This window comes from Psammomys obesus, unplaced genomic scaffold, assembly GCF_907164565.1.
Source record: "Psammomys obesus unplaced genomic scaffold, mPsaObe1.curated_primary_1811, whole genome shotgun sequence".
Classification (NCBI taxonomy): Eukaryota; Metazoa; Chordata; class Mammalia; order Rodentia; family Muridae; genus Psammomys; species Psammomys obesus.
Window position 1 is genome coordinate 54927732 of NW_026585895.1, and position 20234 is coordinate 54947965.

At 46.5% G+C, this 20234-nt stretch overlaps 2 protein-coding genes across 4 annotated transcripts; one reads left to right on the forward strand and one right to left on the reverse strand.

Annotated features, from left to right (window-relative positions):
- Positions 1-310: 310 nt before the first annotated feature.
- On the forward strand, positions 311-11916 carry Glt6d1 (glycosyltransferase 6 domain containing 1). 3 transcript variants are annotated; one of them, XM_055600770.1, is made up of 5 exons: positions 311-461; positions 1062-1141; positions 3213-3260; positions 9797-9934; positions 11004-11916. In XM_055600770.1, exons 1-5 carry the CDS (start codon positions 378-380, stop codon positions 11674-11676), a joined length of 1023 nt encoding a protein of 340 aa, XP_055456745.1. In that variant the 5' UTR covers positions 311-377; the 3' UTR covers positions 11677-11916. The 3 variants fall into 3 exon arrangements, with proteins under 3 accessions (XP_055456745.1, XP_055456747.1, XP_055456746.1); XM_055600771.1 differs by having other exon boundaries at positions 315-380; XM_055600772.1 differs by lacking the exon at positions 9797-9934.
- Positions 11917-15687: 3771 nt separating this feature from the next.
- Positions 15688-19826, reverse strand: LOC129671129 (lipocalin Can f 6.0101). Its single transcript, XM_055599749.1, has 6 exons — positions 19722-19826; positions 18164-18300; positions 17403-17476; positions 17103-17210; positions 15983-16078; positions 15688-15692 (listed from the first exon to the last, which is right to left on the reverse strand). The coding sequence occupies exons 1-6, from the start codon at positions 19824-19826 to the stop codon at positions 15688-15690; spliced, it is 525 nt and encodes a 174-aa protein (XP_055455724.1).
- Positions 19827-20234: the final 408 nt, after the last annotated feature.

Below are 20234 nucleotides of genomic sequence, written 5' to 3' on the forward strand. Positions count from 1 at the left end.
ACACAAAAGAGACCTTCAAGCTTCCATGTTTTCATGCTGTGCTTGGCTGCCAAAGCTGGCGTGTTCTGTGCACTTAGAGTGCAGTCAACTCAGGGCTCTCCCCAAACCTCCTGCAACCCCTGCCCCAGCAGCTTATCGAGTGAATCTCAGCAGTGAATCTTATCAGAGTCCTCTTCACACTGGCATGCTGCCATATGGCAGGCTGGACACAGTATTCAAACAGATCCACGTGAAGCCTCCAACCTAGGCTCCATGCTGACTACAGCAGAGATTAAGCTATGGAACCTCCTGCCTTTAATGTGGCCGCTGATCCTCTTTGCAAGTCTCTGCTTAAATGGCTCCGGTTGGTCTGCCTCACTCTGCCTGCTAGCGAAGAAATGGTAAGGTCAACTTTGAGGGCACAGTCTATCAGCTCAGGAAGACCTCATCATCTTGATCCACTCTGTTGTCACAACCCCACGGTAGGGATTCATGGCAGTTATTTCATGGGAACAAGATGGATTTGCAGGCTGGGGAGATGGCTCAGTGGGGAAAGTGGTTGCTGCTCAAGCATGAGAACCTGAGTTTGATCCTGGCACCCTGTAAAGGCTGGGTGGTACCTGCTGGAGTCCCAGCACAAACGGGGCTGAAATGTGTGAATCCCAGAGCTTTCTGGCCAGCTGGCTTAGGGGAGATGAAAAGCTCCACACTCAGAGAGACCCTGTCTCAAGAAATAAGGTGGAGGGCAATTGAAGATACCTGTGTGTAAAACAAGACACACACACACACACACACACACACACACACACACACACAGAGAGAGAGAGAGAGAGAGAGAGAGAGAGAGAGAGAGAGAGAGGAGAGAGACTTGCTTCGCCAGGGAACACAAGGAGAGTCAGCCCGTTCCACATCTTTGAGGATCATTCCAAAGGCACTTCAAGCAGAATAGAGACAACCTCTGATTATTCTAGAAGAAGCTGATGGGTTGGCGTCCAAGTGTGTACAGACACTAACCCACTGTTAGGGATGTTGGGATGCATGGGTTTAACCCACACTTAGAACCTCCTTCTTCCCTCCTGCAGGAAGGAATGAAAGCTAAAAAGAGAATGCTATTGTTGATCTCGTGCCTCTTCCTGCTGCTGATGGCTAAAATCTACTTCAGGTAAATACTGATAAGTCATGACCTTCAGGCAGCCTAAGGTGGTTTAAATGCTAAATCTCATCCAAAGATGCCATTAGCACTTTACTGAACCGGAAGTTACCTCCTCTCTGGGGACACCATGTGCACATGTTAATTCTTTTACTTTCAGATGCCAGATGGATATTTGTTGAGTATCTTGTCCCAGGCTCCATTCCAGATGCTGGAAAATAGCAGACCTATCCACAGGGGGTATTTCATACACACTGGAATTTCATATGTCATATGATAATGTCATGAAAATGGAGCCAGGCAGACGAGAGTTCTTGATTATTAATATTGTTAAGATTATTAATATTGTTCTACTGGGGATAGAACCAGGACCTCCAGCATGCCGAGCAAGTTCTCAGCCACCAGGCCACGTGAACTATAATCACCCCAAAGTTCCAAACTTGTGTCTTAAATACACAAGACTACTGTTAGAGTAGTATCAGTTAACCTGCCAATTTTTTTTCTAGAAACTTCTAACTCCTATCTCCTCTATGCCTCTTCCTGGATCTATTTATAAGTCACACTGTGTTTTAGTGTCACTGGAAAAGCAGACATAGCCAGGAATTGTGGCAAATGTCCTTAGTCCCATAACTTGGGAGGCAAAGGCTTGCCTGGAACTACACAGGAAGTATGTAGTTACATAGTGAGACACTCTCTCTATTTCTTTCTCCTTTTGGTTTTCAAGACAGGGTTTCTTTGTGTAGCCGTGGCTGTCCTAGAACTAACTCTGTAAACAAGGCCTGCCTCTGCTTCCCTAGTGCTGAGACTAAAGGTGTGTGCCGACACTGCCTAGAAAGAAAGAAGGAAGGAAGATAGGGGACGAGGGGAGAGAAAGAAAGATTTAATTATTTTAAGCTAAGTGTATGTGTGTGTGACTATATGTGGGTGCAGGTGCCTGTGGCTCTGGACTTGGATGCCCTGAAGTCACAGACAGTTGTGAGCCACTTGACATGGATTCTGGGAACTGAACTTCGGTTCTCTAGAAGAACAAGTGCCTTTAACCACTGAGCCATCTCTCTAGCACCCCCAACTCAGTGGGTTTAAGCAAGTTCCCCACTTGTCATGAATTGTCTGATGAGGGTCTTCTTGTGCTGTGGACTTCTGACTGTCTGTCTTGGGAGGCAGTCTGTTAGGTAATGGGATATCTGTGCTAAGGCCATGTCAGATCACATCAGAAAAGGATGGATTGTGGAAGTCAGTGCTGTTAGAGAACACCCTGGGTAGTACACCGAAAGCTGCCAAGCTGGTGGTTACACTAGTTAACCTGAGTGACTCTTCACCTGTGGTAGGCAAGTGCTCCTGAGCAGTCATCTGATTCAGGAAGCCCATAAATCCCTCATCACTTTCTAACATGGAAGTCTGAGTGTGGGCGACTTTGCTTGGTTGTAGGCATCCGACTGCTCTGAGCTCATTGAAAGTGGGCTAAGCTAAGTCACCAACGTTGGTTTTTCAAACAGACACTATCTCCCCTCACAGTGTGCCTGTCTGGATGTCACCCCATTAGCTAGAAGCAGCTGCACTTAAAAGGATCGAGGTAGCCAGGTGTAGTGGACACACCTTTAATCCCAACACCCTGGAGGCAGAGAAGGTGGATCTCTGTGAGCTCAAGACCATCGTGGTCTACATTGTGAATTCCAGGCAATCCAGGGCTACATAGTGAAACCCTAGCTCATAGAAAAAGGGGTGGGAATCAAAGGCAAGCACATGGGCTCCTCCCAACTTCTTTACACTATGTAAATGACCCTTTAATGAGTACACATCCTCTGGTAACATTTTCCTTCTCCCACCAAGGTACCTTTTTCTTCGTCCCACTTTTTTTCTGACCTGTTCCCCAACCCCCTTATCTGAGAACCTCCTCTCCCAGCTGCTTCCTTGGCCCCCATCTGTGTCCCTAGCAATCTACCACCACCCTGTCCGAAAGCTGCTGGAGGATGAGGCTAGGCAGTGAGGCAGAGAGCAGCAGAGCTGAGACTGCCTTGTGTGGGCTCAGTGGGCAAGGGATGAACCAATGGATGCCACAATAACCTGTTGCACTCTGTACCAGGAAGCAGCAGAAAGGAGAACTTCGGCTCTCAGTCTGGTTTCACCCCAGGTAAGAGCAAAGACACAGGTCACTTTATGGTTTCTGTACAACCCTCTGCTAGGGCACCTGGCATTAGGAGTTTGTTCCCACCATTCTGCCATAAGGCCAAAGGGTGTCCCCGTGACAGGCTGTCTTGGTGCTGTGGAGGAAGCAGACTTGGACTGGGTTCATGGTTAACCTTCCTGCTTCTTCAGGGGAAGAGATATGATGTAGCTTCTTGACCCTGACTCTGCAGGGCAGCCATGGCTGGGAGGACAGCGTTTGGAAGAGCAAGAGTGTGTTCACTAGGCATTGGTGTGTGGAGATGGAGAGCCAGTCTCAAATCTTCGTCTTCTGTCCAGGGTTGATGGGCCTTGTGGCTGATGGCAGGGAAGCAGGGGTAAGGTCATAAGGCAGCTGGCGTTTGAACATGCATAATCAACTCATATTACCTAGACTGCGTATCTACGACTCCATCACTGTGCCTTAATCTAAGCAACCAGGGGCTAACAGTGGGTGAAATAGTCAGGTCCAGACTTATCCAGGTTTCCCTCAGGTTCATTCGGAAGCAACAGGAAAAGGCAACTGCTGACGCTCCCAGCAGCCCCTGCCTGCCCTTGCGGAACGGGAAAGGTTAACCATACCTGCAGGTCCAGAATTGGTGTGGGTGCCTCCCGCAATGAAGTGGCTGCTTCTCTACTTGTGTGTGTCTTTCTTTTCCTTTCTCCTCTGTATGTATAAAGGCCAGAGTTGATATCAGGTGTCTGCCCTGTTTACCCTTCACCCTGGTTTCTGAGAATGGGTCTCTCACTGGACCTCGGGGTCACTGATTGGCTAGATTGGCTGGCCAGTAAGCTTGACCTGTTGCTGCCTTCCAGGGATTAGAATTTTTAGACAAGTGACACTACACCTATTGTTTTGTTTACATTTATTTGTCTGTGTGTTTGTGTACACCCATATCTGAGCTGTGGCACACATGCAGAGGTCAGAGTCCATCTTGCAGGAATCAGTTCTCTCCTTCATCATGTAGCTCCTGGGGATCAAACTCAGACCATCAGGTTTTGCAGCAAGCACCTTTGCCCACTGAGCCATCCTGCTGGTCCCACATCTTTTTTTTTTTTTCTTCTTCTTTTTAATGTGTTGGGAATTCAAGTCATGCTTGGTGGTTGGCAAACACTTATCAACAGCCATCTCCTCAGCCCTTGCTTTAAACAGAAGCCAGGCTGGCCTTGAATTCTCTGTCCTTCTGTTGCTTCTGCCCTGGCCTCCAGCACTGGGAGTGTGTGTGTGTGAGTGTGTGTGTGTGTGTGTGTGTGTGTGTGTGACTCACTCTTTTCTACAGCAGCTTGTTAACCAGGTCCTCGTGGGTACCATTCTCCTGTGCAGCCATAACAAATGAAGGACCCTGGACGGAGTATGCACTGACTAGGTTTATCCACAGAATACATTTCTAAAATGGAGTCTTTAGAGCAGACACCACAGCATTTAAAATTTGCTATAAAGTTGCTGCTTCCCTTTAACAACTGTACAACTTTATTTTTTCTTTTCATTATTATTATTAGTTAGTTTTATTTTATGTGCATTGGTGTTTTGACATGTATGTCTGTGTGAGGGTGCTGGATCCCCTGGAACTGGAGTTACAGACAGTTCTGAGCTGCCATGTGGGTGCTGGGAATTGAACCTGGGTCCTCTGGAAGGGCAGCCAGTGCTGTTAACAATTGTCCCACCTCCCCAGCCCCGTTTTTTTATTTGCACAAAGAACTAGCGACTCTTCTGTTCTTGGTGAAACAGCTTGTTAAATGCTGTCACTTCAGTCTGTTTTCACAGTTGTGATGTGAACACTTTTTAAACGCTGTTCATTCTTGAGGAGTTGCTTTTACATGAGTGTGTTGAGTGTACCTCAGATGCAGACAGAGACTAGCTTTTATCATGGCAGCTCTCATCATTGTCCCATACAACTCCACTCAAATCGTGTGTTCACATGTGTGCTCGTGCACGTGTGTGCTGATGTGTGGAGAGGCTGGAAGACAACCTTGAGTGCTGTTCCCCAGGAGCTGTTTTCACACCTGTCACTGCAAGCCTGTTGCCTTGCCTAGACTACCTGGCTTCCCAGCTCCAGGGATCCTCCTGTCTCTGATTTCCTGGTCTGGGTCTATAAGCATGAGTCCTGGGCTTGGATTTTTGTGTGGCTACTGGAGATTGAACTCTGGTCCTCATGCTTGGAAGACTAGTAATTTACCCATGATGCCTGCTCCCTATCCTTTAATTTGCTTTTTAAAAAAAAAAAAACAAAAGAAGAACTACAGTTTCCTATCATTGTGTCTGGCTTTTTGCCCTTCCTGTTCCCTTGGCCTGCCCTCATCTCTGACATAATCACCATCTTGAGTCCTAAAGCCCAATCATGTGACCCTGTTTGATCAGAATTTCATTTCTCTTTTTATTTAAATTTAATTTCATATCCAGAATATGAGTACATATTCTGAAAAAGCCCATTTTAGTGGTTTGTTGGGGGTCCCAGGAACTGTGGGGCTGGGGGAGCCAGCCAGAACAAGAGTGGCGTTGAGGCACATCCAAACCCTGGAAATATTGTCCTGAGATCTTAAGGAATAGGATTGCTTTCCCCTACTAACTCAGGCCTGTGAGCCCTGGTGTTGTAACCCTGTGCCCCCACCTTTGTCACCCCTTCTAAGGTCCTGTCCTGCAGCATCTGGAATTTCTCCTTAGCCAGATGAGGTATCCCCAGCGCCCTCTCCTGGGTCAATGAGGTACACTCATCTTTAAAGTCCCTATCCACCCCCAAAGGTTTAAGTAGCCTTTGTTCTCCCATTAAAGGGGCTGCCTCAAGTCTCCTGAGGTCTCTTCCACCTGGGTGTTCCTTCCCCCTCTCAGGATCCCATTGGTTGCTATCACAGCTATTTGTGGAATGAGGAGGTAGGAACTTTAGAAAGAGGATATGCCATACTTGCAATATTCTGGACTTCTTCCCCAAAGCCATGTTATGATTACCTAAAATTTTTTATCACTGTAATCCATTTTCCTGGCCTGTGTGACCATCCGTGCCTGTGGTTAAAACAGCCAGTCTATCCACTTGCCAAACTGCTCATGGCCCTGGGTGGTTCTTGCCATTGGGACCAATGCTCCTGGGCCTCCACCACCTGCCTCCTGGATAGAATGTTGGGTAAAATGGAACCAAGGAGATAGGACTGGTGTTGGGCCACTCTGGCTGCCATAACTGGGAGGCTTAAGCAGAGAGAATTCATTTTTCATGGAAAGCTTAGTCCCATGGCTAGACAACAGCACAATTAGGATCCAGAGAGGCCTCTTCCTGACTTGCAGATGGCTCTCACAGTATCCCTCTGCTGCCAAAACAGGAAGCAGAGCAAGCCTGCTGTCTTCTTTTTTCAAAAGGACACAAACCTCACCCTCATGACTCAACAACTCATAAGACCTCACCTCCAAATACCATCATATGCAAAGATTAAGCCTTTGACATACAACTTTCAGAGATATAATTTGTATATAGTTTCCCAAGGCAATATCCTATATAAATTCTCAAAGATCTTCCTGCTCTTTGGTACTTGCCAATAGAGCGAATGTGTAAACTGTCTCTTAGGTGATATCAGCAGAGATGAAAGGTATAAGGCTCTTTCCTCCACATAAAACCAATGAGTTAAATGGAAGAACAGATTTCTCTTTCCTGGACCTGTGGGAGGACAATGATGTTTGGGGTATTTAATTAATGTCCTGGTCCCAGTGCCAAGCTCCTGCTTCATGATACCCTTAGAAGACAACAGTCTTCACATCGCAAGGAAGACAGGAAGCATGAAGTCCTTCAATCCTCAAGCTCAGATAACCCATTGTCTCATCTGTCTGGTAGCTCCCACCTGGCAGGCTCTGTACTGACCTAAGCATGATCATCATAATATATGCAGAAAAAAGCATTTGATAAAGTTCAACACTTTTTTTTTTTTTTTTAGTATAGACACCAGTGCTCTAGAAGGGGACCAATTTTCTTAGCCTGGCACAAACAGAGGGAAATACAGATAATGTGGATTTAATAGGAACTAAAAACATTGTATACTATATGAGAAAGTGAAGCCAGGAGAAACCCTGTCTTGAAAAACAAAACGAAAGTGAAGAGGCAATCTGTACAATAAAGAAAATATTTTCAAGTTACCTATATGATAAAAACCTAGTATTTTGGACTGATAAACAGTTGTAACTGTGAAACAACAAATAGTAGTAAAATAGACCTCTGTCAAATATAAATGGTTATTATTGACTTTTAGTTAAACAGTGGTTATTCCTAAACCAGTTGTATACCCAAATTACCACACAGTAGGATTTATTTAATTTACCTAGAGCACAATGCTGGGCAATAGTTACTCCATCCTAAACCTCCAAGCCTGCATAGTTTCCTCCCATTCAGATTTCCCACATTATACTTGCTTTTAGTCATATCTTAGTTCATCTCTTCTCATGGTTCCAAGTCCTGTCCTGCCAATCTCTCCTCTCTGACTCCTCCCATTCGCTTCTTTCTCCTCCCCTCCGGACCAGGATGTCCCACCCTGTTCTCTCCACTGTGCAGCACTAGCTGATTGTTTTATTGAAATTTCGGAGAATAAATGGTGGCATGTTTACACAGACTTAAGACAGGTGATGCTTAGAATAAACATCACAATGCAATGTCCAGATTGAAACCAGATAGTGAAGTAGAGGAAGCAGCATTTGAATGAACAAGGGTAAATTGTATACATTCCCCAAGAACATTATACCAACAAAAGACCAAAGATCTGAACAAGCATTTCTTTCAAGGAAGATATATTTAATGCCCAAGGAAGACACAGAATACACTTAACAACATCAGTCATCAGGGGAATGCAAATCAAAACCACATCAAGTTACTAGTTCAAATCCGACATCATGGGAAGAGTACAAGATGGATAGAGTACAAGATGGATAGAGTGTAAAAGAAGTGTTAGGATGGAGAGAAATTTGAAGTTTCAGATCCAGCTGTGACATTGTGAGGCCACTTGTCAGCTATAGAATTCGAACAGGGCACAGTGATTTCACTTGTAGATCCATCCCCTCGGTTCTGTGAACTAAGGTATATTCACTAGGCATCATCCCTAGTGTATAGAAGGTAAATTATCTTGATGTGCCTCTACTGATGGACAAGCAAGCAAAATGTGGTGTAGTGACAGGGTGGAGCAGCATTCAGCAATCTCCTCACATTAGGCAAATATACAGGGACAGAAAGCATGCCAGAGTTGGCAAGGAGGCAGGTGGCTGATATCTGGTACTGTGACATGCTACAGTATTTCACTTTCTTTGGGACAACTGTAAATAGTGCTGTATTTTAAATATAGATCTACACACACACACACACACACACACACGCTAGATTATTAAGTGTAGCTGATTGTATTATGGTCAGTATTATTTTTTTTTTCATTTCCAGTTTGATACCTTGGTCTCCTTTTCTTGCCTCGCTGTAATGGTCACAGCTTCTGTCACTGTTGAAGAGCAGGGTGAGGTACAGCCTTGTCATGCTCTTGATCTTAGGGAGGAAGAAGCCAGATGTTCACTATTAATCATGTTAGCTGTAGGACTTTTGTAGATTTTTTTTTTGAGACAGGGTCTCACGATGTAGTCTTGGCTAGGCTGGACACATATGTAAACCAGGCTACTTTCTAATTCATACAGATCCACCTGTCTCTGCTTCCCAAGATTAAACGTGTGCACTTACCACACCCATGGGGCATGTAGAATTTTTCAAAGTCAAGAGGAGGTAATTTTTCCCATTGCCATATTTTTCTGGAAATTTCTTTTTTAAATCATGAATAGATATAAGATTTTATCATGGTTTTTTTTTTTCAGTATTGAGTGATTTGGGCACGTGGTTTTTCTTCAGCTTCTGATATAGTGACTTACATTGATTTTTAAATGCTTTACTTCTTTTTGGCATGTTCTAATCCTTCGATGATCTTGTGGTGAATACAAGTCTAATCTGTCTCACTCTTGTTTGATGACACAACTGGCTTTAACCATGTGTTTAGAACACCACAGGGTTCACACAGCAAGAAAAGGAGCGGGGAGGGGGCTTAGTAGGCCAGGGTCCTGCCCACAGTGCTGCCTTCAGACAAAACCAAGACTATGCCAGGGTTCTGACCCAACGATGTCCACTTTTTTAATTGGTTAAACTATATCAACAATCATGATAAGTAGTCCCAAGCTTGGGAGGAAGAGAACACAAAGTCTAAGGCTAGACTGGCTGGACATGCTGTGGCTTTGCCTGCTCAGTCACTCAGTAGTGTGCCCACAGGAAGAACCAGAAGAAAACTAGCACTCACCTGGAGAGAGTCATTTCCAGGGTCACATGAGCAAGGTAGGGCTTACCAAATCTGACTGTCACTTAGTCAGTGCCATCTTAGGCTTAACATCTGCTACCAGGCAGTAACATCCAACATGTGGCTGTTCTTTGGCTTTTGACATGGTGGCTAGTGTCAGTTTTGATTATTGAACCAACCTGTTGTATTTTATTTCTGCTTTTATGCATCCCATAGGAGACGCCTAGATGTCATCACGACCACTGATTGGCAGGCCCCAGTCATATGGGAAGGCACCTTCGACAGACTGGCCCTAGATAAATATTACAGGAAGCAGAACATCACCGTGGGCTTGGCTGTGTGTGCTGTTGGCCGGTAGATACTGTGAAGCACTTCCCTTTTTATTTTGAGAAACGTGGTTCAGCGTCTATAGAGGTTTCCCCCACAGAGAGCTGTGTAACCTCTACTTCTGTGTGACCACTACTTCTGAGCACACTAGATAGAAGTCTGCGTGATTAGTACCAAGGCTAGGTCCATAAGGCCACTGGGAGTTCTTTTTTAAAATTTTAATTATAGTTTATTCCCTTTGTATCCCACCTGTAGCCCCCTCCTCCTTCCCCTCCCAACCCCACCCTCCCTTCCTCTTCTCCACCCATGCCCCTTTCTCAGTCCACTGATAGGGGAGGTCCTCTTCCTCTTCCATCTGATGCTAGTCTTTCAGGTCTCATCAGGACTGGATTCATTGTCTTTCTCTGTGGCCTGGTAAGGCTACACTCCCCTGAGGGGGAGGTGATCAAAAAGCAGGCTAATCAGGAGGACTGTGAGTAAGATGCTCAATCCTCATTCAGAAAGGCAAAGAGGATGAACATCTGAAGAGGGGGAAAACAGAGAACAGAACAGGTGCTTACCACAGATGGCCTCTGAAAGACTGTACCCTGCAGAGTATCAAAGCAGATGCTGAGACTTACAGCAAAACTTTGGGCAGAGTGCAGGGAATCTTATGAAAGAAGGAGATAGAAAGACCTGGAAGGGGCAGGAGCTCACAAGGAGAGCAACAGAACTAAAAAATCTGGACACAGAGGTGTTTTCTGAGACTGATACTCCAACCAAGGACCATTCATGGAGATAACCTAGAACCCCTGCACAAATGTAGTTCATGGCAGCTCAGTGTCCGAGTGGGTTCCCTAGTAATGGGAACAGGAAATGTCTCTGACACTTGGGAGTTCTTAACTGATGCTCCACTCAGCTCTGACTCAGTACTTCTAAAATGCATGGCCATTTTCAGGCCTATGGATTTGATAACCAGTTTGGTGTATTTTCAGGCTCAACATCTCTACCTTGACCTATTGGGGTTTTTTTTAGTGTCAAGGACATTTCTCTTGACAGCACATTCAAGGGTATCAATTCCATTTAGTAACATGTTTCTTGTCCTATGTGTTCTCAGTCTCTCTGACCAGTACCTGGACCCGTTCTTGCAATCAGCCAGTAAGTTCTTCATGCCTGGCTATAGGATGATCTTCTACATCATGGTGGATAGGTACCTGAAGGTCCCTGCAATGGGGCGCAACCCTCTGCAATCCTTCCAAATACTCAGGATAAGTGAGGAGAGCTGGTGGAACAACAACTTTGACTTCGTATGCATGAAAACCTTGGCTGAGCACATCCAGGAACGCATCAGATACGAAGTGGATTTCCTCTTCAGCATGAGCACCAACATGGTCTTCCAGAATACATTTGGGGTGGAGACCCTGAGCACATCTGTAGCTCAGCTCCATGCTTGGTGGTATTTCCGAAAGACGAAGGATCTCCCCTATGAGAGGAGACCCATGTCAGCAGCCTACATTCCCTTTGGACTGGGGGACTTCTATTATGCTGGCACTATTTTTGGTGGAGTGCCCTTTCAGGTTTTGAATTTCACTCAGGAATACTTGAAAAGTGTCATCTTGGATAAAAAAAAAGGCCTTATAAGTACCTACGAAAAGTACCTCAACAAACATTTTTTCTTCAACAAACCCACCAAACTTCTATCCCCAGAATACAACTGGGACCCCACCTTCAACATCCCTCAGGAAGTGTGGTATGTTAAGATTGCTCAGTATCCCACAGACAGCTTGTGATGCACCAGTGTTTATGGAGTACCAAGCAAGTTGCAGCAGTTCCTTACAGACACAGCACGCCTAGTTAAAAACCAACATTTGAGAGAGCCCACCAATGTATACTGTTTCCAAATCAATTGTTTTTGTAATTTTGAATCATACCATTTGGGTGAATCTAGGACGAATGTGCATACACATGTCCATACACATAATGCTCTTAGCCCTGTGTTGCAGAAATGAGACATGGAGCACACTTTATTGAAATGGAGAAAGACTTTAAAAATAAAAATCTATTCACAAAATGCAAATCTATTCACATGCATGTGTGAGTGTGTGTGAGTGTGAGTGTGTGTGTAAGTGTGTGCGCAGGTATTCATTGGCTTGTGGGAGGACCAGAGAACAACCTTTGGTGTCATTATTCCAGACTCAGCCACTTTGTGTTCTGAGTCAGGGTCTCTGGATTCGCCTAGAACTTGCTGTGTGGGTTAACGGCTGGCTGGCTGGGAGCTCCAGGGACCCACCTGCCTCACCTTCCTCCCTGCTGGGATTCTAAGTGTGCACCACCATGCCCAGCTTTTTCTCATGGGTTTTAAGGATCAATTTCAAATCCTCATACCTGTATGGCAACCTCTTTACCAAATGAAACATTTTTAGATCTGTGCTTTGTGTTGTCTGGGGGTGGGTTAAAATATTTCACTTCTTTTTGGTTATATGTGTGTGGGAAATAATGTGCACATGGGTGAAGATGACAGCAGAGGCAAAAGGGGTTAGACCCCCTGGAACTAGAGTTCTCCACGGTTGTGAGCCGTCTGATGTGGGTGCTAGGAATTGAACTTAGTTTCTCTGAAAGAGCAGCCTGTATTCTGAACCGTTGAGCCATCTCTCTGACCCTTGTTCATTGGAAACAAGTTCTCATTACTCGTCAGATCTGGCCCTAAACTTTCCTTCATCCTGCCTCGACCTTGAAGAGACAGTACTCCAGGTGTGCGGCACCATGCCTGGCTTACTTCATGGGGCTCCTAGGCTGTAGGGGAGCTGTGCCCTTAGCAGCCTTGCTGGTCAGTCGCTGTGGTGGGCAGGAGCTGCAGCACTGATCCTGCATACTCGAGCATACTTCAGAGTAGCAAGGAAGACATGGGCAGCCAGATCCTGAGGCCAGGGAGCTTCCACAAAGGGTGGTGCCGCCACACAGGTTAGCCCAGCACTCAGTGGGGAGTCACAGGGACTTAAAACATGCAGGGAAGTATTGCAAGCCTATTGTGTCCTCAGCATTCATCCGCTGCTGAGGATGCAACCCTGTTGGAGACAGGATCTCTACAGAGCTTATACAGTGAAAATGAGACTTGTAGAGTGTGGAGGAACAAATCTAATCTGCCTGGTGACCTTATAAAATGATTAGAACATGAGCATACACAGAAGGAAGACCTTATGAGCATAAGGAGCAAGCCAAGGAGAGCAGCCTTGGAGAGCCCAGACACGCAGGACCTGGGGCAGAAAGCAAACTGTTGTGTACATCCAGCTCAGGTCATGTAACTAAATGCCTGAGTCAGGTAAAAAAATAAAAATAAAAATAAAAATAAAATAAAAAAAGACTCCTGAAGAGATGTAATGACCAGAAAATCACATTAAGTCACATCCCGACATGAGGTGCTCTGGCACTCTCGGCCACATGACTTCCCTGCAGCCTTGGTTCTGAACATGCATGTACTCTGATGTGTGCCTGTACACCGCCCACAGCAGTCAACTAAGGCAGAGACCCCTCAGCTGGCCACCGCATGTTATGAACTGCAGGGCTCTTGTACACACCATGTTCTCTGCTCTTAAAGAAACATAATAGTTTTGACTTTATGAAACAAAGACCTTATTTTTCTATATTTCTCAACATGAAGTATCAAACTGTACCATTAAAATATCTGACTTTTAAAGCTGCTGTGTGAGCTGCTTTACTTGAATTTCTTTTACAATTTTTGTTAAATGAACTTTGGTTTGAGAGTAAGACAGAATTTCCAACACTTTCTAAAATGGCCTCAGACACACTTGTGCTGCTGCACGCTCTTAGTACAATGTGGCATTTTCAGGGATGATTAAAAATCAAAATCCAGACTCTGGAAAATGCTGAAGATTCTGTTTCACAGAAGCAAATACTGAGCCCAGCTTTAATCTCTGTGTAAAAATAAACCAGTATCCATCTCATTAGTATGCAAATTTGCTCTAAATAGTAAATTTAAAATAGTAAAATGGTATATAAACCAAATAATTGTTTTTAAATGTTTTCTTTATTATTTGCTGTCAATAAATGTTTGGTGTGTGAACTTAATTTATCTATTTTGTATACATCTATCTATCTAATCTCTATCCATATATACATGCACATATCATATACATATACTATATACACACACATAGACACATACATATACATAAACCTGAAGTTGTGGAAATATATCTCTGGTAATCAGGTGTAGAGGGCACATGCTTTTGATCCTATGACTTGGGAGACAGAGGTAGATGGATCTCTGTGGGTTCAACACCAACCTGTTGTACATGGCAAGTTCTAAGCCAGCCAGAGCTACAGTGAAATCTCATCTTTAAATACATAAATAAAATCTCAAGTAAAAATGGCCACAAGCAGAAAAATTGTGGTCTAGACCACCCTGTATTTGGTCTCTTATTACCAAAACTCTGATGAACAAATACAGTTTTTATAGTGGCCCTCTTTTCCCTTGAGTTTTATATTCTGGTGTCACCACCTTGCCCCCAATCTATAGTATTTATTTTATGGTCATTTCCGAATTTCTTTTCTTTCTGTCTTTTTTATTTTTTTCTTTTAAGAAAGTAATGTTAACCTTCTGGCTCCTGCACTTTCCTCTCCTTCTTCCAACAGGAATCACTGAGTTCCACCTAATGTTTGGCTGAGGGTCTATGCATCTGTTTCCATCAGTTGCTGGATGGAACCTCTCTGATGGTGATTAAGTCTTACTTTTTTCCGGGCATGTCTGGTTTATCCTGGATTCCTTGGCCGTCTGGCCCTTTTACAGAGAAGTATATAAAACAGCTGCTTCACTTTCCCAGGCTTTATTTATTACAGAGTGAGGGTCACGCTTCCCCAAATATTGAAGGTCACATAGGAATGTCAGGCCTCTATGTATTCTAGTTGGAGTTTTTGCTTGTTACCAAAGATGGATGGAGGCCAAGTCTTGAGTGTGCTGGGCAAGCACCCTGCCCTGCAAAACTCTTCATCCCACATGTGAAATTCTCTGTGCCCAAGAACAGGAGTTTTCTGTCAGAGCACCTAGATTTGCTCACCTTCTTTCAAGCTCATAGCTCATAAGTCTCCTGAATGATTCTTCAGCCACAGGCCAGGCTGGGAGCTTTGGCAGTCCATATGAACTTTTTGATGGGACTTGGTTACTGCAGAGAGGAAGGGGATGAGGCAAGACCAAGCAGGCAGGGGTTAGCTCTGGGCTCCAGGTGCCAGGCCCCTAGGAGGTGTAGAGGGACGTCCAGAGCTGTTGGGCCATGGTGAGGCCCAGGAAAAGGAAGGAAAGCTGAAACAGTGGGAGATGGGGGGCTGGGCATGTGGGAAGTCTCAAGCCATCGCCTCATCTAGGCCACATCTCAGGAACACTGGCCTGTGCAGAGGGAGAGAAAGGATGGGATGAAAGACTTCTCTTGATTGCCTTTAAATCAGTCAGCTAAGAAATGAATTACAATATGAAAATGTTGATTATGAAAGACTGCCCTGCCTCCTTGTCCTTCAGACCCCATGATGGTCACATAACCTGTGCTCCTTTAATGGCTCATCGCCCATATCCTCAGCATGTTCCCTCTTCCAGGGAACCTTGACTTTCCCTTCCTGACTTCTGCACGTGCAAGGAGGCCCCTGCAGCCTTTGCTCCTGACAAATGGTTCAACCCCAGCCTCACTCATGCTCTGCTGCTGTCTGCTTAGGTGTGGCCTGAATTGGGGTACACTTGTCTCATTCCATGTGTTGCCAAATTCTCAGAACAGACATGGCTGTGTGTTTGTTGATCACCCTAAATGGTGGCGCAAAAGGGCTCAATGCTGAGGACAGGGGACTCCTAGATCTGGACCACACCCTGGCCTTCTTCCTGGTTGTGCCCTCTCCCTTACCCTGGGCTGTCTCTGAACCACATCCATGGCATGGAGTCAGCAATTGCCAGCCTGACAGGGGAGCCACCCAGGACAGGTCAGTCCAGAAAAGCAACGTCATCAAGGTTGTTGTTGTGTTGTTACTGCACAATGGAGAGGATGGGGAGGGGAGGCACTCCTTAGCAGCTGCGAAACAGCCAGAGGCAGCTCTTACCAGCTGTGTTGAAGATGGGGGCCTTTTGAAGGTGGAATCTGTCTACAAACACAAGGTATTTCTCCAACCATGTAGGGTCTTCATCCATTCTTCTAGCTGAAATTAGAGGGCTGAGTGACGATGAAGCTCTCTGAGCTCTTAGCTGTACTTCTGGGTAAGCAGGAAGAGGTCAGAGCCCCGGCAGGGTGGCAGGGTGACAGGGTGGCAGGGTGGCAGGGTGGCAGGGTACAGAGACCCTGAGCGTCGGCTGCCTGACACTGATCTTCTTTTGAAGGGCAGGGTATATGTCGAGGTGGGACTGATGGCAGTGCCACCCCCCAGTTACCTCCCAGACTCAGAACCTCCCCAGCAATCATGGCAGTCCCTTTGCTGTCTCCCCCCAAAGCAAGTCCGAGGCTGCCAATGTGACTTAATTGGTAGAGCACATGCCCAGGATGCAGAAGCCACAAATTCTATCCCCAACTCAAAAAAAAAAAAAAAAAAAAAAAAAAAAAGAAAGAAAGAAAGAAAGAAAGAAAGAAAAGGAAAAGTGGGACAGGGACAGGTCTGACTCTAGCACAGTCTAATGCCTTCTCTAACAAAGAAGTGAGGCCTGTATCCTCAATGTGAAGACCCAGGGAGCCCCAACTGAACATCTACTCTCACATCTGTGCTCTTCCTCCACACCCCACCCCATCCTTCTCAGAGCTTGAGGCTCTCGGCTACACTCAGGATCACCCAGGACCCTGGCTGTGGCCAATCCCACCTACTCCAGTCTTCAAGATGCAACAGCTGCATGGCAACCTCTCATAAGCTCCCCAGGTCTCTCTCCCCTGACACATTCCTTTTGGGGACCCTGAAAGGACCCTGTTACTACCCCAACACCAAAGACAGTTCCAGACTGTAACACCAGCCACTTGATGCTTGGGGGCTGAAGAAGAGAGTGAATGGGTAACCGAGTGAGCAATGAGTGTGTGAAACAGTGTGTTGTGCCTGGATGGCGGAATGCCTGGTTACAGCTTTGTGAAGAGTCATCATGAGACTCCCCTTCCAGATACAAAGTCTCTGGTCAGACTAGAGTGATCAAGACCTATCCAGGACCTAGACCCAGAATCCAGCGCTAGGGAGAGCCATCACCTACCCAGAAGTGCCCACAGGTTGATGACTTCGTAGTCCTCAAAGCGTACAAAAAGAATGAGGTTGTTGTAGTCAGTGCTGACGAAGTGGACGTGCATGCTGCCCCCTTCAACTGTGGAGAACCGGGTGTGACTCGTCATGCTCTGTCTTTGTCTCCAGGACTCCATCTCCCCACAGAGAATGTGACAGCCTGTCCAAGGCTGGCAGGTCCCCCTGGTGTTTTTCTCTGTGAAGGATACCTGGACTCCCCAGCTTGATCCCCTCTCATGCACACAGGGCCCAGGGTTCCCCATGAAGTACTCACTGGTTCCTTGGTACTGGCCTTGGAGCCCAGTTGGATGGACAGTGACATTTAATCCTGCGCAAACCCCCTCTCCTCTAGAAAGAAGAGTGGCTAGCTCAGGGCACAGAGAAACATTGGAGGTGACCCTGGCTGAAAGCCTGGAAGTCCTCCCCAGGGTGCTCAACTCCCAGTGTTTGGGAGCAGCCTTCATTAGGGTTAGACAGATGGAGAGAGATGCTGGTAGCCACAGGTGCTGGTTGTAGTTGGATGAAACCAGACCTTCCAGAAGATACTGAGCTCAGACTGTCCTCAGAGTTGGATATTGGAATCAAGACCCTGACCTCTTTTTCTCCCCATGGTTCCTGCTCTAGACAAAGCCCATGTTTCCTGGGGCTCAGCCTGTTCTTGGACTCCTTATCTAGCTATGACCTTAATTCACGATCATCCTACTTCTACTTCAAAACTTCTGGGATTAAATACATATACCTCCAAGCCTGGGAAACTTTACCACTTTTAAGTAGAAAGAATTGCACATAAAAGAACCAGATATGAGATTCCCTCTATGGCGAGAGGCAGGGCCACATTCTCTGCCCTTTGGAGCAGGTCATTCAGGTCTTGCAGCTGACCATGTGCCTCTTCTGTTAGCTATTTCTCTTAAGCCTTGGGTCCCACACATTGCAAGCTATAGCCTTTAGCCTGGCACAGTACCGTGGTCCCTCTGGCCACCTGTGCTAACTCCTCAGGGCTCCGGGCATGAAATAAGAGTTACCACAGAGACTCACATCTCAAACAGCACAAATTCCACATCCCCACTGCCTCTGGTCCAAATGGAGTGGAGAGAAAGTCTCAGAGGGTCAGTGGGCAAGACCAGGTGCCTGAGGTTAGTGGCCATCCGGATGGTAAGCCAACGTCCTTCCACCTGCAGTGGTATGGGCATGGGAGATAGATAGTTCTGAGCTTCTAGTCTCAATGTAAGGCACTATAACTCTAAGCCTGGTCAGCATATGGGCACAGGCCCCCAGGATGTATACATGGCCACCCCAGCCCCCAACATCAGTGAACTTAGGGTTCCCAGGTCAGAGCTGTGACTTCCTACTTGGAAATATTCACCCCCATTCTCTTCCAGCTTTTCTTCCCCCTCTGTCCTTTCCTCAATATCCTCCCCTCATTTCTCCTATCCCTCCTTCCTCTCTCTGATATGGACTTTCCTCCCCAGAGCCATGGTGGCTTGGAATTGCTTCCACTAACCCTCCCTGCCTGGTGGTATCCAGAGTTACATCTGATTCTGAGCACCAAGACTCAGAGATGGACAGGCAGGACAGACAGGGCAGACAGGACACTGGGACATACTTTGTGCTACATGTTACCCTAGTGGGGACTTTTCACCCCAACTCTGGCTCTGCTTTCACATCCAAGGCATAAAATTCAATTACCCAGGAAAGAACCCCAGAGTTAACTAAAGGGCCCCACGTCTGCCAGAGGTCCTGGGAGGCTGGGCTGCCCAAGCCTCTGCTCCTGGCTGGAGCACACCCTCAGTGTGACCCCGCACCCAGTCCTTATCACAGCCCTGAGCCAGTCAGGCCATGACACTCACCTTATGCACATCAAAGTCTGGCTGCACCGGCACCTCTTCCAGATTCTTCTGGGCCATCTCTGTATTGATGGCCAGCATCAGTAGCAACCCCCTCACCAGTGTCATGGCCCCTGGAGCTAAGAGCAGTAGGTCCAGGCAGCTCCCCATTTCTGAGAATAGCCCAAGCATCCCACTTCTAAGCAGTTGATGGCCAGCCTTGCAGTCCTCCAAGCCCTTCACATTTTAGTCTTCCCTAGGACTGACAACAGAGCTTGGTGACACTCAAGTCAGTGAAGCAAAAACATGGCAAGCCTGCTGGGGCAGCTTAACTGCATTGCAAGTCTGTCCTAGGGACCCAGGGAGAGATTTGTGGCTAGGTTACAAAAGGTCACAGGTGTGTCTATTACCCTCTAAGGTGTAGCCTCTTGTCCCCAGATCTGCTGTTCTCCTGGTGTGTTCATGCACTGCCATAGAAGCAGGAGTGGAAGGACCCTCCCACATCCTTGCTCACCTCACACCCAAACAGCTCCTTCCCTGAAATATGGAGGAGGCACAGGCAAATACAGAGAGTGTCTCAGACAGAATTGAGGAATGTGAGTGCCCAGCCACTACCTGTTTATTATCAGTGCCTCTCACCAACCCTCGCTCCTAGCCTCATGTCCACTCTGTCCCATGTATCCAGGACAGCACCAGGTGGCCACTTTTCTAGTGTCTCCCTTTGCCTTAGAGTCATTCCCCAGGATTGTTCACTCCTTAATGCTACTCACCTTATGTGCGTCAAAGTTTGGCTGCACTGGCACCTCTTTCAGAATCTTCTGGGCCAGGTTTATATTGATGACCAACATCAGTAGAAACCCACTCTCCAGTGCCATGACCCCTTGGGCCAAGAGCAGCAGGTCCCAGCAGCTTCCTGTCCAGCTCACACCAAATGTGACACCTTCTCTGGGCCTTTTCCCAGCCCCTGACCTCTTGTGTTCTGTGGGGACCTGGCTCAGGGACAGGGGCAGCCCCATCTTTGGGTTTGGTGCAGGATTATCTTGTCACAGCATAATCAGGGGTCTGGCTTCCCACAGGGGTTGAGTTAGCTGACGTTAGCCAGGCGCTTGTCTGCTCCTTAACTTCATAGTTAAGTTGAATTACAGCTGATGCCTTCTAAGGCAGGAAATGGTCACTTGTCAGGAAAGGTTAGAAGCCCAGCTAGGGAGGATTTGGCCTGACCTGCAAGATCTTTTTGACTTAGCTTGCTTGGGTGAAGTCCTACCCTCCACTCCAGGACACAG

Bases quoted from the DNA above. Each gene is read 5' to 3' on its own strand.
- Glt6d1 (XM_055600770.1), top strand. From the start codon at position 378: ATGGTAAGGTCAACTTTGAGGGCACAGTCTATCAGCTCAGGAAGACCT. The intron at 462-1,061 runs GTAGGGATTCAT...TCCCTCCTGCAG, and splicing joins TCTGTTGTCACAACCCCACG to GAAGGAATGAAAGCTAAAAA. The intron at 1,142-3,212 runs GTAAATACTGAT...ACTCTGTACCAG, and splicing joins ATGGCTAAAATCTACTTCAG to GAAGCAGCAGAAAGGAGAAC.
- LOC129671129 (XM_055599749.1), bottom strand. From the start codon at position 19,826: ATGGCACTGGAGAGTGGGTTTCTACTGATGTTGGTCATCAATATAAAC. The intron at 17,211-17,402 runs GTGAGTACTTCA...GGTTCTCCACAG, and splicing joins AGGCCAGTACCAAGGAACCA to TTGAAGGGGGCAGCATGCAC. The intron at 16,079-17,102 runs GTAGGTGATGGC...CTCTAATTTCAG, and splicing joins CAACCTGTGGGCACTTCTGG to CTAGAAGAATGGATGAAGAC.